At 37.9% G+C, this 16,427-nt stretch overlaps 1 protein-coding gene and 1 long non-coding RNA gene across 2 annotated transcripts; both read left to right on the top strand.

The window, feature by feature from the left end:
• The first annotated feature begins 298 nt into the window (after positions 1-298).
• Positions 299-11,915, top strand: TMEM106B (transmembrane protein 106B). Its single transcript, XM_026036250.1, has 7 exons — positions 299-520; positions 2,004-2,067; positions 3,084-3,243; positions 5,178-5,318; positions 5,405-5,454; positions 8,436-8,489; positions 9,352-11,915. Exons 1-7 carry the CDS (start codon positions 301-303, stop codon positions 9,488-9,490), a joined length of 828 nt encoding a protein of 275 aa, XP_025892035.1. The 5' UTR covers positions 299-300; the 3' UTR covers positions 9,491-11,915.
• A 634-nt stretch (positions 11,916-12,549) lies between these two features.
• On the top strand, positions 12,550-16,020 carry LOC112944738. Its single transcript, XR_003248827.1, has 2 exons — positions 12,550-12,911; positions 15,726-16,020. It is a non-coding gene; the product is annotated as an uncharacterized LOC112944738 (long non-coding RNA).
• The last annotated feature ends 407 nt before the right edge of the window (positions 16,021-16,427 follow it).

Genomic DNA, 16,427 nt, shown 5'->3' with positions numbered 1-16,427 from the left:
AACTTGATTTCTAGAGCTAGTAGTCTTGCATTTTTCTGCAGAGATCAATATGTTTTCTGCAAGTTTTTTATGGTATAATCATCTCTTAAAGAAACACCATTCTAGAGTTGCAGCCTTTTGGCAGCAGTTGTGCTGTGTTCTGTTAGAGGCTTCTTCTGATTTCTTTGTGACTTAAAGCTTTGCAATTCTTAAGGCATCTGAACAGGAGGGTTGCAAGGCCATAGGAGTCTTTTCTAAGTAATCACACACAGTGTTTGAATTCTTCTCCCCCAATACTTTCTTCTGACTTCTGTTTTAGCCATGGGAAAGTCTCTTTCCCACCTGCCTATGCACACGTGTAAGGAGGACGGCTACGATGGAGGTGCAGGGTCTGATAACATGAGGAACGGCTTGGTTCACTCGGAATCCCACAGTGAGGATGGGCGCTGCGGAGATGTGTCACAGTTCCCATATGTGGAATTTACAGGGAGAGACAGTGTAACTTGCCCTACTTGCCAAGGAACAGGAAGAATTCCCCGAGGTAAGCTGCTTTTATTCCCCTCTTTTGAAAATATATATGTATATTCAAAATATATATAAACACACACATTCATGAAATTACCTTTTAACTTCTTGTAACTATAATAATACTATACTATAATATTATTATATTATACTATAAACTATAATAATAATTGGTCTGAAGCTTGGAAAAATTAACTGATTTCCCTATGTTAGGATTTTACTTGGTTTTGGTGTCTGTGTCGTAGACAGAGGTCACTGCTTCCTAGCCAAATCTTTTCTGCAGTAATTCTGCTTTTTGCAAGGAGGGTTGGAAGGGAGGAAAGGGGCAAAGGGAGAGGGGGAAAAAAAACCTCTTAATGATCAGACACTATTTTAGTGTCATTAAACTACTGCAAGTCAAGCTGTGTGCTCTTATTTACAAACCTGCATTTCTATGTATGTACTACTAAATATACTGCTTAGTGAATGTACTACTAAAGACTTTTTTCTTTGAAGTGATACTTCCTGTAGCRTGTTAATACACTGGGTAGCACTGACTTAGAAGGAACTTTTGGATAGTGGTGCTGCCTTTAGCTTSTCCTTTCCCCATCAGCCTGTAGGTTTTTTTGGCTGAACCTCTTCAGTTAAATGTGAAATAGGGAGATACACATTGTCCCTTTGTATGTGCATCAGTGGCAGTAGGATTGGATGTAGTCTGCAGTTCAACCTCAAATAATTCTGTCATTTCTGGGAACAAATGGCAGGGGGCACTGGATATTTTAAGTGGCAACCATGGAAAATAGCCTTTGTCTCTAGACTGCTAAACTGTAGTGTCGTCTGGGTGCTTCTGCCAAATTGAGAAACTTTGCAGTGTTGAGGGGGAAAAAACATGCAATTAAATATCTTGGTTGAAAGACTGTAGACAAAGAAATCTATGTCCTATTTGCTTGCTACCTTGAAATATTTTATTATAATAAYGGCAAGGTTCACTCATGATAGTGATAGTTAAAATATTGTAGCGCTGGGATTTCTTTAAAAGCTCATAGTAACCTCACAAGCTTATTTCTTCAATTGCAGGATTTTTAAGTGTGATATTTAAACAAATATGACTAATATTAAGTTCTTGCACTATTAAAAATGCATGTTGCTCATAAGTTATAATGAAGTACTTATAGTGCTAGTACTTCACATGACTTAGAAATAGAGCTGCCTCTTTATTTTCCTTTTTTTTTAAGAGGAGGTAAAAAAAGTGCTCACAGAATGATCTCATAGCTAGTAGGGAGGGCTGCAATGTGTTGTGTTGGAAAAACTGTATAGTTGTCCTGCCCTTTGGTCAGCTTTATCTTTTCAGTATGATACATTATAAAAGTAGAATGTGTGAATGGCTGACTGTACTTCATTGAAGTTGAAATGRAATTGTTTTAATGAAAATATTTTAAATTGGTAGCCTCTTGTTTGAAGCAACTGCAACAATAGTTTTTGCTGTGTTTACATTCTGAAAAAGGTGTTTTTGTTTCTAGGACAGGAAAATCAGCTTGTAGCTTTAATTCCATACAGTGATCAGAGACTGAGGCCAAGAAGAACGTAAGTTAATGACTGCCTTGTGAAGCTGCTTAATTCCTCTCTTCTACTTGAAACATAGCAATTTAAGAGGGTCTGTTAAATAAGGGTCTGTTAAATCATTTCAGTGATTTTTTCTTTAATTACTCGATATGAAGAACCCTGCTCATGAAAAATATTGGTCTTTATTGGTRTTTATTAAATGTGTGTGCCTGTCCCCTCATAGAACTCTGAAGTTAGCAATATTATATCATCTCTCCATATCTTATCTAAATATCTACAATAATTGTGGAATTAGTTTTCAGTCTCACATGACTTAATCAGGTACATCTTCATCGCCAAAGTTTATGCCTGAGTAAAGCAGTAACTTCTGTCGGTTACTACTACACTGCTGAAACTTATCATTGCTTGGTTTGGGCAAAATGTTTTTCTCCAAATGTTTAGTTCTTGCTCTAGTATATGTGAAAATAAGATTCTAGCAGATGGAGGGCAGGGAGGGAACAAAAATATTATACATGGGACTTAACGATCCAGGTAAATTATGCCAATTTGAAAAATATTTCCCTAATGTTTCTAATTTTGAGTAAAACCAGAGCTGTGGTAGAGTCTTCATGCACAGCTTTCCCTTCTACTTAGAGAAGGTTAATTGCAACTGGGCACTTCCTTAGCAGAGATTAAAACCAGCTGTTAATGCTTTCTTGGGAGGAGGAGAAAGGTATTACATGAGAGAGAATCCTGTCAGAGGTACGGAATAGAGCTTTATTCTTTCTGCTTATGTTTTGGTTTGTGCTTAAGAATCATGCAGAATGATGAAAGGTCTGTGAAAACAAAATTTTCAAAGTGCTTGTGGCTTAAAGCGCTTCTCCCCTCCCTGCCTTTCCCTCAACAGGCTGGGAGTGTTGGGGTAGTTGCATGTTCAGCTGGAATAGGCTGAAATAGTTACAGTGACTCCTTATGCTTGTTGTCACTAACAAAGAAAAGAACACACTCGTTCTTGTTTAATGCATTTTTGACTATAAAATGTGCTCTTTTTCTCTCAGAAAACTCTACGTGACTGCCTCTGTGACTGTGTGTTTGCTGCTTTCTGGGCTGGCTGTGTTCTTCTTGTTTCCTCGCTCAATTGACGTCGAATACGTCGGCGTAAAGTCAGTATACGTCACTTATGAGCAGAGTAGACATGTGATATATCTAAATATTACGGTAAGATTATAGACCTACTTGCATTTTTATAATGGATACAGTGTTTCAGCAATATCTCTTGGGGCATGTGTACAGGTAGCAAGTTGGGACTATGAAGCTTAATTGTCTTAAGACTGTTGGCCAGATGCAGTGACTAGGCTGAAAAATGTAGCTGGGTTTCATGTGGCTGCTGCTTCTGTGTACACCTAATAGGGGGGTAGCGACAGGTTCCTAGTGCATCCTCTTTTTTTTCTCAAGTGGAAAAGTGATTTGGAGTTTCTTGCTTTCTTTGGGGAATAAAATAATTGTGTTAAAATAGATTGCTGCTTCAGAAAAATAACTTGTAACATTTTTCATCCCCTTCAAAACTTTTTCTACATGTGCTTCTTGGTAAGCAGCTAATGCTAGAAGACTTTTGGCAGAGTTCTTTATTAACATCCTTAGAGATAACCAAGCTACCATGGCAAATGAGGAATGAGAAGAACAATTGAGTATATGAAGAAATGATCATTACTCTCAGTTGGAGAAGGGTCCCAAGTGAAATTGTATAAGTCTAGACTGCTCAACATATTCACAAATGAGCCTATGAAAGGGGATGAGTGGTGAGGTGTTAATTTTGGAGTTCTGAGGACAAGGGCTAGCTGAAGAATTCTGGAAACACTGTCACCAAGGGATTCAGTTCGGTTTGTCTTCTAACCCAGTGTAAACGTAAAGTGAGATGCACTGGAGATCTGCACCGGTGGGGTGTCGTGAGCTGGCGTTTGAGATGCTTGACGTACTTGCGTTATGATAGCTGAATGACACCTCAGCTCTGCACTTTGCAGCAGTGAAAGATAATTTAATACTTGGAGTTTATTACAAAAAAATATAGCAAAAGGGAGAGCTTGATTATGTTGATTATTCAAAGTCTGTGTTTGTCCACATCTTGAGCTCGACTTCACTTGGAGCTATGGGACTATCCCTGTGGCAGGGAATGGCAGCACCTTGTGGGGCGGGAGGTACCATTGAGCTTTGCAGTGGGGATGCAATAGTTGGCCACTAGCTTCAAAGTAAAAACCCCTGGACTTCTGTCTCTTCCTTAACTTCTTTCATCTGAGTAAGGGAAGCTTAAAGGGAGGGCCACAGCAATATTTGGAAATATAGAACAGTTTCTGTATGAAGAAAATTGAGTAGACCTGTCAGTGTAGGAAATAGGTAAGTTTAAGGGAGGAAGAGAGAGGGGTTAGTGCTTGGTGCTCCCAGTAGCTCTGAATGGCRCGAAGTAAATAAAATGGTCTTATTCCTGTCCTGTGGTTACTGCTGGGGCGGAACTGTGAACCAGAAGCTACTTCTTTTTCATGCAGTGAATGAGAAACATATAGAGCTCCTTGCCAAAGCAAGAATGTTAATGCAGAAAGCTTACACAGATTCAAGGTGAGACTGGAGAAGCAGTTGTCTGAGCTGCACCTCTGCAGCAGACAAATTGCATCCAACTTGGGTTGGAGTCTTCTCTGTTAGAAATAACACAGAAGCTGGCGGTGTGTGGAGGAGGCTAAACGTGATTTGCAACTTTACATGCTTTGCATGCTTAATTCTAGCCCTTTTACATACTTGCCRTCACTTGTTGAAGACAAAATACTGGGCCGCATGCAGTCTGAAATATTACGGTTGTTGGTAGGAAATGCAAAAATATGTAAATTCTGAGCTGTTGCAATCTCAAGAGATAGCTGGTCAAGTATCTTTTTCACTTATAGAATGTGTTTAGTCTATTTCCTTCTCAGACCTTCTTCCTTCCTTCCCTTTACCCTCTCTTCACCTCAAATTAAAAAAAAGAAAATTCTAGAAGGCTGAAAAATATACTTGTATACTTTTAGGAATTACACYGAATTTTCAAAGTATATACTTGCCAGGATGCATTGGATGGATATTTCTTAAAAGCATTATTTTGTTGTTTTGGTTTTTGTTTGGTTTTTCAGAACACACTAAATATAACAAACAACAATTATTACTCAGTTGAAGTGGCGAACATCACAGCCCAAGTTCAGTTTTCAAAAACAGTTATTGGCAAAGCACGCCTAAACAACATCACCAACATTGGCCCTCTGGATATGAAACAGGTAAGGAGGGATAACCTTGCACAGTTAAGTATGTGCTCATCTTGTGTGTGCCTAAATCCACTCAGGTGTTTCTTTGTTTCTTTTAGATTGACTATATGGTGCCCACAGTCATACAAGATGAAATGAGCTACATGTTGTAAGTGTGCTGACCTCTAAATATTGTCTATATTTATTAAAAATATTGGTGGTGCTGATGAAATTTCATTTCAGCTGACATGGAAAAGGCAACCACAAAGACCACGTGGTGTCTTGTGTGCTGGGAGTTAATAGCACTGAAAAATGTGTAAACCACAATAGCTGAAATAGTGTTATCCAGTGGCTTACTGTTCCTTGAGTGGTAGCCCCAGCTCCTTCAGGGGAGGAGTGCAGGTGTGTTGCTCTAATGCAATTCCCTAGCAGCATTCCCATAAACTTTTTTGATGGTAGAGGGAACTGGTTTGTTCACATGTCTTCCCTTCAAACTCTGTGTTATGGTAAGCAGTATTTGTAGCCACTCCTTATTTAAGCTATTTTGTTCATAACTTCTGGAAGTTTGGGCCCCCAGAATGCTTGCTRGGTATGTTGTGGTAACGTAAGCAAGTGTTAGTTCTCTTGCTATGAAAAGTGAAACTTAAAAATTSAGATTTGAAGTTCATTATTGAAACTTGAGATCTGCATGCAGTTCCAGTGGATGTCACCTCCCTTTGGCATGGGAGAGAATTTTACAACTTTGAAGTGCTAGACTAAATTGAAATAAGTACTAAATTAGCTGCTAACTTGTATGCATACACTTGGATGTGCAAAGGCAAGCAGAGAGTCCAAAGCTCTGCTTATGGCCTGAGCTTCTGGGGTTTTTGGCAGGTCAGTTTGGGAGCTGCAATCTTGGCAATTGTGTGATGCGCTCACTGGTTGAGCGTGCAGGTGGCTCGTGCTTGGAGCAGAGGCAGGTAACCTGGCGTCTCTCTGGCCTGGGAGTTTGTAACGAGGGCTTTACTTCCTTCAAGAAAGCAAGAGGGATCATGGGCATTGCTGGAAAAGCAGCCTAATGCATGATAACTTGTATGCATCTGAAGGGACTTTCCCTTTTAGCAACGTGACACTAAGCATAGATAACTGGTAATAAGAGACTTGTTCCTCTGGGATGTTGTGTCAATTAAAAATCTACTTCCTTGTAGAGACAAATGCTGTAAGATCCTAGTAGAGAAGCACTCATTAACTATGATGTGTTGAAAATTTTTGGTATTTCATTCTTAATTCTGCTTAGTATTCTAGTTTCTTATTTTTTTTCCAGATTTTTTTGTATATTAAGCATTGGTTCTAGTTGACATCCTTGACCTGTTGACAGTTACCTTTGCTGATGGGCTCCTGCCCTTTTTCATCGTATTTCACTGTATTGCAAGTTTTGGAAGACTGTTTTCATAACACAGGACAACCCTGCAGATAGCCAGTGAGCTTCTTTAGTCTGAATAGTCTGAATATAGTGCCTCTTATCTCATAGCTGCTCTTATAAAGGCTGTTGTTGAGTTTTGCGGGATTTTGTTTTATGTTTTTTTCTCCTCTTTCATTGCTATTTACTATACAATATCTGGAGTTAAGTAGAGGGGAGGCGCTGATTTGGTCTAAAGTTTCTGAGCTGTATAGTGGCTCACAATACCATAGGAGTTTCATTGTTTCTCCAGTTTAAGCCTTGTGCTAGGCATAACCAGGTAGTTATTTGGATACTGCAGAGATGTCCTTAAAGACTGACCAAGGTCAAGCACAGGAGATGTTGGAGAGCTCTTGTGTGGCATCATCAGGGTTCAGCATACCTGTATGATTAAACCTGCACCGAACAGGGCATTTCTGTCCATTTATTTTTGGAGAGTTCATTCTATGCAGAAGTTTACCTTTGTTTCATGTGCTTTTCTAGCTATGTTTTGTGGTATATAGAAGCAGCTTTATTTTCAGATAACCTGGACTTGCAGACAGGCACGCTGGTACCCTATCTCTGCTAGCTGGCCAAGCTGTGCTGTTGGAACCGAGTTGATTTTACCTTACGGTGCAGGTGGTCAATATTCAGGGTAAAACCATAGTAGCTGGGAATACTTCACACTACAGTCCAAATAATTTTGATTCCCCGCAGTGAAAGATAAAAATGTGTTGCTGGGCTTCTCTATAGTGGTGACAGAAATCAAACAACTCTTACTACAGTAGCATTTCATTTGTATTTTCACATAAATCCTTGTCACCTGTATTAAGTTTTTCCTTGTACTTTTGGTTTTGCTGGTGGGAAGTACAATGGCAGTGGCCTGCATGTGTTAGGGGTGGCCCATGCTCTGCTTGCACTGGTTATGTGCCTTCAGGATCTGATAAACTTGTGATCAAGAGCAATTGATTTAAATGAACACATTCYGTACACTTAGGTAGGGTTCCATGTCCAAGCAGTTTGTAGCTGCATGTCAGAAAATGTGGTATTTGGAGAAACAAGATTCTAAAAAGCAAATTGTACAAGAAAACAGTAACTCTAAATTTGAACTTTCTTCAGTTAATAGTCACTTTGCTGTAATAAAGTGGATCAGTGCAAAAATTGGGTCTTTCCTGGGTTCCTGATTATTTTTTAGGAAGCAAAAATAAAACATTCAAATTTTTTTTGATGGAAATTACATATTTTTATGTGAAAGGATGCTGAGGTTGCCGTAATGCTGTTTTTTTTTTTTTTGTAAGAAACCTTCCTGTCTAGATTTGCAGTGGATTTCAATAACAAAGTGAAATACAGCTCTGTCTTTACAGTAAAATGCACTATCAGCAAAGAAGTGACCTGGAAGYTTTTTTTTTTTTTAAACATTTCTTCAGGCTAATATCTTTTGGATAGCTTCTGAAAGACYGAGTGAATATTAGTTTACATTACACTTCTGGTGACCATTAAATACAAGCGATACAAACAATAAGGTTGTGTGTGTTGCTGTTATAATAAGACTGTGTATGTAAAAGATGTAGACAAGTATAGTCGAGAGGTGCTCTTCAACAAGTTGCCATCACTAGCAACCCTAGTATGTAAATACACAGCAGAATTTCCAGTTGAAGTAACATTACTTGTTCTTTTTTGTTTATTATGCATAAAATGTGAATCTAACAGCTATTTTCTTCTTTTTTTTGTAGTGAGTTCTGTACTTTATTATCTATCAAAGTGCATAACATAGTAGTGATGATGCAGTAAGTATGGAAACTTTAATGTTTTTAAGCATACAATTTTAAAGACATATGGAAATTTAATACTAGAGTCCACGTATCCTAGATAAAATGAAATCTACTTTCTCCTTTGGTAGCTTCATAGTTCTTGGAACTGAACTGTAAAGAAATTTTTCATTTGTCAGGTTCTGCTACCGTGAAGAAACTTGATCAAGTTGAACAAGTGAAACCATTAGTCTTATGTGTTGTCTGGCTGCAGCACAGAGGCCGTTAGGATCTCTAGATACTCCAAAAGGAGTCTCTCTTTATGTGCCTATCAGCCTCTGTTTATACATAGCTGACACCCTTGTGTTCCTAAAACATGATGAGTGTCAGGTCCCTTGTCAGCTTCCTTTTCATGACTGATTTAATCACTGGCAGCCTCTGGATTTTTTTTTTTCTTTTTGTCTTTTCTCGTTTGTTTTTGATGGGGGTGGAGGACAACAGCAGCACAGTGTGGACAAACTGGCTGTATCTTCTGGAAACTTCCATTGCAAAACTAAGCGTTAATGGATAAACTTGGGCTGCTTTAGAAAAATCTGCTCAGGTGGCCAAGTGTCTGTCATGGACAGGATCTGTAGGTGACATAAACTGGTATTGTGGGGGTGGTTTGCCTGGGCTTTCTTGTTTTTCTGCTGGTGTCATCTGCTTGCCGAGTTTCTTGAACACAGAATAAGAACAAACTAGAAACAAGCACAGAATAAGAACAAACTTGAARCGTTTTTAATGATGTTGCATACTTTGTTTTGAAGCTTATGTCTTGGGGAAAAAAAGCTAAAAAAAAGGTAGTTTTTTAGCTTAAATTCAAAGCACCTTGCAAAACAAATGTTTCTTCTGTGTTTTTTAGAGTTACAGTGACAACATCTTACTTTGGCCACTCTGAACAAATATCACAAGAGAAATACCAGTATGTGGACTGTGGAGGAAACACAACCTACCTGCTGGGCCAGTCAGAGTATTTAAATGTACTCCAGCCTCCACAGTAGAAGCAGCTTTTGGCTAATGTGGAATGACTGCTGTGGCTGCTGCTAGAGATGATTTGGACAGAACTGGTACTGTGTAAAGGGGAAAGTGTGCGCATGTAAAGCATAGGAAATCTGGTCATCTGTTCACTTTGAATGCAAGGAAGTACAAGGTACAAAATGTATATAGATATACTTGCTGAACATTGTGTTTTTCCCCTTCTGTTTGCTTTCTGTTATGTGTAGGCACTTCTGTCAAGTTGTGTAGCAGGAGGGAACAGGAGAGTATCAGGTTCTTGAACTGGATTGGGACCTTTCCTTACAGTGTGGTTTATCAGTTTAAAGTAATTGTGTGTATGTGTATGTCTGTTTAGGTGAAATGTGCCACTAATGAGCATTTTAGAAAAACAGATACTCACAGATTTATATATCAGTTCTTTTTGATTCTTGCAACTTGCAGTACTGCTGCTTCAGTAACAGGATTGCTTTGAGGTAATTGGGTGTAAAACTTACTAATACACCATTTATTTTTGTTTCAAAGTACTACCTTTTTGTTTGCTGGATTTGATTAGAGGTGACGTGGTCTATGAAAGCCAACAGAGCTCTCCTGGATGACAGTATACTTGAAAGTGCAAATTGTAGACTCTGACATCTTTTTGCTTCTATCCTTCCTGCTACCTCTGGATTGTTATAAGAAGAATCTATTTTACATTTAAAGTTGTGTTTAAACAAGAAAAGAAAAARAAAAATTGCCACAATCCCCCAAATCACTACTGACAAAAAATCGAGACTGTAGAAAACAAMTGGGTAAAGATATGGCACTGTCATTCCAGGCTTTCCAGCAATTCAGATAGTGTAAACAGGAACCAAGCTGTTTGACCATGAGTTTTGGCAGTTTGATTGTAAATTTACAACATTTTTAGTGTTTTAATATGCTGTGTACACAAACTACTTGTCAGGCTTGTGTTGGGATGTGTGTGCAGGCTCATAGGCAGTGCTTGTTTGAATCTCCTGGGCCTTCACAATTTACATCAAAGCTACATAAGTGAGGATAGAGCAATTTCTTCTGTGGGAATAAAAGTTGATGTAATCATGAGACTGACAATTGAATTATTGGAACTAATTTCAGTAGGGTAGTTTGCACAATGAGAGTTTCTGGGGCTCTCATCAAACACGATCGTAAACTTCTGGTCTGAAATTCCTTTATTTCTGGAGACTGACTGTTGTTCTGAGGGTTAGGTACAAAACATTTTAATGAAATAGGCTGTATTTCTACATTACGTAAAGTGAAGTTTGAAGAAGCTACTATTGAGACTAATGGTTTATATTTTTAAATGGATGTTGCAGGCTTTACACTGCCCATCTTGAAATAAGCTGTATAGAATGAATTAATAAAATATCAAAAAAGCTGCTGAATAACTTGTTGCAACTTTGGTCTTTTATGCTSCAGTACTTCAGTGAAGATGCACATTTTCATGTTATTCATCAACATTTTTTTAGTTAAACCTAACTTAGGGGTTCATAGTCAACCATCACTTATGTGATGGGACTGATCTATAAGAAAAAGCCAAGCAAAAAGCCTGTGTTCTTTCTAGCAGCTGCTATGTGCTCTGATTCTGAATTTCCAGTAAAGATCTGTCTTAAACATCTAAAATGTTTAAACCTCAGGTTTTCCTTTTAACGTAGGAGAACAACTGTAGGAAGATATTTTGTATAAGTTTAAACTTCAGTTTTCTTCATAGGAATAAACAAAGTAACTGGCAAAATGTTATGGTGTTTTGGGGGACAAGCAAAGGCTGCTTTAATAGGTGTTAGGCAGGTTTTTAAATTTCATATGCAGTATCGCAACGCTTGAACTGACCTTTGGAAATTGGCAAGTATATTGATCAGAAGGTATACTTTAATCTAGGGATCTGATGTTGCCTAAAATGCTTGGTATTGGCTAATTTGAAAACAACACTTTTTGAACGAATTATCTTTTCCCCGTCTATGAGAAGAAAAATACAACTCGTAATCGCTGCTATTATCAGAGGTAATCTAATGGAAGTGAACGTTAAATGTCATCAGTTTGTGGTAGCCTTGCTGAATGGCCAAGAGCTCTCACCTGGAAAACAGAAGCAGGAGCTGAGGTCCTGTCGATGAATTCTGACATGGGTTACGGGAGGATCAAAGGCTCGCAGTTTTCTGTGGGTGATCTTGTCCCTGCAAAACAGCCAGCTTCTGACTAACCAAAGCATATGAAAGTTTGAGTTTTTATTAATTCCTGCTTACCATTTCTTCATACCTTCAGAATTGAGGGTTCTCCTGAAATACTTAACTTGGAATTGATTTATGTGGCTATGCCTGGAAACTTTATGTTAAGGGAGCACTGGAAGTTCATATGGCTTGCAGGCAAGCTTTGTGAACTCATAGATAGTGTTAGATCCATATTTCATGTTTAGTTTTATCTTGGTTTCACAAAAAGACAAGTCTTATCCACTGTAAATCAATAAATACAAATTCTCTGGGTCAGGCTGAAGAACTCATCTTTCCTGCGTTTCTTTTCTGTGSTTTTTAAGGCTTCTTCTGAGGTGATATTTTAAGTGCAATTTTCCCTTAACTTTAATGTACTATCAAATACTGGTGTTGTCTTGCCAAGTGTTTGAAAGGGATTTGTTTCTGGTATAGTTCTTTTCACTTGCATTTTGGTAGCAATTCTGTAGCTAACCTATTGCACTTTAAAATGGAAGCTCTSTTTAAGATAGTGGTGCGCTCTTTTAGTGCACAAAAAACCCCAAACACAGAAACTTAATGCATTTATCTAGAAAAAAAAATGTGAAATTCCAAAATTAAGGTAAATTTGGCCATACAGTGCCAGAAGACCATTAGGTGGCAGTCACATCCTGTTGCTCACACAGTCCTGCTCCATCAGCTGTCATAAGGATCTAGCAACCTGGGTGCATATGTCTTTTGGAATCCCAAACTGCTTTTGATTTGTATGGATAGGGATGTTTAGTGTCAGATGTGCAAGCATATAATGGTACATAAATATTTTGGATCTGACCATCAGTTTTTTCCTTCTCTCTCTCTCTTTTTTTTTTTTTTTTTTTGCTTTAAGGAAATAAACAACCACTGTTGACATCCACTGTACAGAGTATGCATTTAATAGCTCAAGACATGTATAGAAATACTAATGAGTGATAACTATTTTTGTAACTTAACAACTGTAAACTGTTGCTCTTGTAACTGTGTAGCAAACAATCTGTATCGATTTAAGCATGATAAATAAACAGTCCATAGGTCAAGGTGTATTTTGAAATAACTTGTAGGACCCAGAGCCTATCTCAGTGTCAATTAAATGGGACAAGAARTCATGTTACTTAGAGGCTAAAATCTGGAGTTTACTTCACTATACAAACCRGATGTGTGATTCTATACAAGTTTGTTTCACTCTGGAGAAAGAAAGGTATTAAATTTTCTATTTATAAAAGAAATTGATTGTGTGGGTTTTTTTTGTGTATGTTTTACTGACTTAAATCTTTCTCTCCCTACCCAATCCTGCTAGGCTTTTCCAAAAATTTTTTCTTGTACCTTCAAGGGTATAGTTTCAGTTTTGTAACTGCTAGTATTCCAGGATGCCACATTGAATCCTACTATTTTTTCTTAAAATTCCCTAATAATGAACTGGCACCATGAATGGTACACACCATGCATGGACATACGTACAGCACACTGTTATTTCATTCTGAACTGATGAAGTAATTGAGGTAAGAAACATTGTGTGTTTATGAAATTATTTTAAGAACCCTCATCTAAAACAGAGAACGTTCAGTTGTTAACAGGCACTACTCTGCGGGTACTTGGAAACACTTCTTTTTCCTTCTGCTTTCTGTTTTTGTGTATGTGTGTCTTAATGTGTTTTAGGCTGCCTGTGGACAAACTTACKTGTACCCTCACAACTGTTAATTTTTATAGTATGACTTCAAATGTATCATGTATGTATAAGCTTAAATGAAAATGAACAAGTGCAATCACTTGTTCTTTTTCTTTCCCTATAGTCCTTTTTCTTTTTTCTTTTTCTTTTTGGAGTCATTTTGACAGTTGCATAGCCTTTAAGCAGAACTTCACTATGTGTAAGTTGAAAATTGGAGGCCGTAAAAGACCTCCTCTCTACTTGGTTGTCTGCAGAAAGGTAGGCAAGGGACTTTCTAAAACAACAATTATTATCCAAATACTTTGAATTGTAACACAGTTTGGATTCCCATTTTTTTCCTCTCCTCCTTTTACCTTTTGCTTCTCATACCATGAATATTTTTTTCATTTCCCTAACTCAAGGCAGGACCCAAAACTGTTTTCTAGCCAGCCTGATGACTCGAGGCAACACAACTGATGTTTAAGCAACGCATCAAATGTTCTTGTTACTCCTCTGACTGTTTTTGCTCGCTCTAAAACTGAGTAAGCAGTTCAGTTTTAATGCAGGTTGACTTTTATTACCTGTCATGTGTATATAATATCTTGATAAATTAGCATCTTTCATCTGTAAATACAGAATTACCCATATAGACTATATTCCCGTTCACCCGGTAGGAATTCCTGATATAAATGTCACTCTGATGGAGAGTGTGCTGTTCTACCTAGGAATCTGCCTCAGCTTCACTTTAGCAGTTAAATTTTGACTATTCCTTTTTACTTTTTGGCAAAAAGTAAGACCTGATCATGAGTCTGTCATGCTGCTGTTCAAAATGCTTGGCAATGTGACTGGAGGAAATGAAATGCGCTTTCTTCTGCAAAAACTTCCTTATTGACAAAACCCTTCCTAGCTTCCAGTTATATAATTCTACTATGCTTAAATTTGATCCAAGAAATGCAGAAGTGAAAGAGGAGTAGAGGAAATGGTGTAGTTTGTGGTAGGGAGGGTTAAGTAGACACAATTAAATCAGTAGCTTCCGTTTGGCTCTTTAAAACCACTTTGTATGAATTTTCTGTGRGAAGCTTTGTTTAAAGGGAGGTGTTCTAATCAATGGAAAATGATATTTCTTTTGCTTTAATAATTTATTTTCCAGTGAAAAAGCCTCTACATTTCATATCTTCCTTCCCCTTTATCAGTTAGACTACRTAGAATAAAAAAAAAAAATACCCRAAAATATAAATATCAGGCAGTCAGATTTACTAAAACCAGATGGCATTATAGAACTTTCTGGAGTGTGTTAGCTTATAACATTCACCTTTCCTTAATTCAGTAGCTATTGTGAGATATTTATTATCTGTTACATGTTACAATTTAATTTTATATTTGGGTCTTTCCAATAAGCATGTCCTGTATTTCTAAGCTACAAAGATGATAGGTTTAAGAAAAATACTTGCCTTCTTCTAGGACTTAAGGATTTTTTCAAAGAATATATAGGTGTCACTTAGCAAGGAACATTGAAATTAAATACTATTTTATTATGCTAATTTTGATTTGCATTCATACAATGATTTTTTTTCCGAAAAGTCACTTTTCGTCTTGTTATTTGTGATGATCTTAAAGGCCCAATATAATATTGAAAACAAACACCTGATGAGAAGGTAGGAAGTTCTTGCTTCATATGAACAATGAAGTTGTTACTGTTTTGTCTAACAGGACGGGAAGCTTAAAAAGAGGGTTTGGAAAAAAAGGACAGTTTTACCTCCATCCTGCTGAGGTGTCTTAAGGTAGTCTCAGGATTGGCTCTCTGTGGGCCTGGGTAGAGACTGATGTTTCCCTGCAGCAGGACAGGGTAGGGGAGAGCGCGCAGGGCAGCTGTGAACACCAGCTTCTCTCCTTGGAGAGTGCAAGGCTGGTTGCAGGGCAATACGTTGACAAGTGCAAACAGGTAAGCAAGTATGCTCAAGGTTAAAGATGCAAAAAAATCTCTATTTCAGAACTTAATCCGGAAAGTAACTGTGTTTGTACAGCTAGTGAAAGGCCTGATACTTTTTATCAGCCAAGTTCCCACGATTGGCCAGTGACRGATCTGAAATGTTTGAGGATTTCCTTGCCTGTATGGGAGTTGCTCTCTCTTTATTTCTCAATTTCCTACACATACATAACTGTGCAATTGAGCAAATTATGTGCTAGATGTATTACTGTGCTCACCTGAGAGGACTGGTGATGAATGACACTAATTGCCTTCCAGTGGGGAAAATGATGTCTGTTTGGCTATGTAAAGAATACCAAATCACACTTGTAAGTTTGCTAAAATCTTTTGATGCCTGATGCGGTATAGATCCCTCTATGGTTTTGTTTGTTTTTTTCCAGAAATCCCTGCTGCTTRAGCCTGAGAGCTGAGATGAGTCACTTGTGTTCCTTGTGTGTGGGTAGCAGGTGCCACACAGCTTAATGAGCTGTCACAGGCACTGCCGAGCTGACACCACTCCATAACGCAGCAGCTTTTCCATGAGCCAATGAATTGCCTAATGCAATCAAACTAGAGCTTCRTTAAGGAGCTTCTCTACATCGCTATGAGGTAACACTTCACTGACTATAGTTATGAATATGTGAAAGGTAATGATGTATATCATTCTTAAGAACTTCAAGGAAGAAGCAGTATTTCTAGCAGTCCTAGCAGTATAGTTGAGGTGGTGAAATATACACAGTTTGCCTTTATTTTTTCTCTACTACAGCTGCTGCAGTGCAATTCCACAATTCTCTTGCTCTGGTGATAATTGGAAGAATGAAATGAGTGAAATAGCATTAGCTCAATAGAAGGTAACATCTAAGAAAGCAATAGGTRAGGACCTGCTGCTTGTTCTTTAACAATCTTGGAGGCTTATTTATAATGTTATAAACTGATTTGTTAAGACAGATTCATTTAGGAAAAGGTGRCTGTCTGAGTGGAGATCTATTTAAGAATTAAATGATGAATTGAGGAGCTATTTCAATGCCCCCATTAACACTGGATTTGATTTTTTTTTTTTTTGTATTTTTTCCTCATAATCTGTAAGTGAAAAGTACGAAAGT

The sequence above is a fragment of the Nothoprocta perdicaria genome, unplaced genomic scaffold, assembly GCF_003342845.1.
Source record: "Nothoprocta perdicaria isolate Ctin4 unplaced genomic scaffold, notPer1 scaffold_173, whole genome shotgun sequence".
NCBI classification, from domain to species: Eukaryota; Metazoa; Chordata; class Aves; order Tinamiformes; family Tinamidae; genus Nothoprocta; species Nothoprocta perdicaria.
This window is presented reverse-complemented; position numbering and strand designations above follow the sequence as displayed.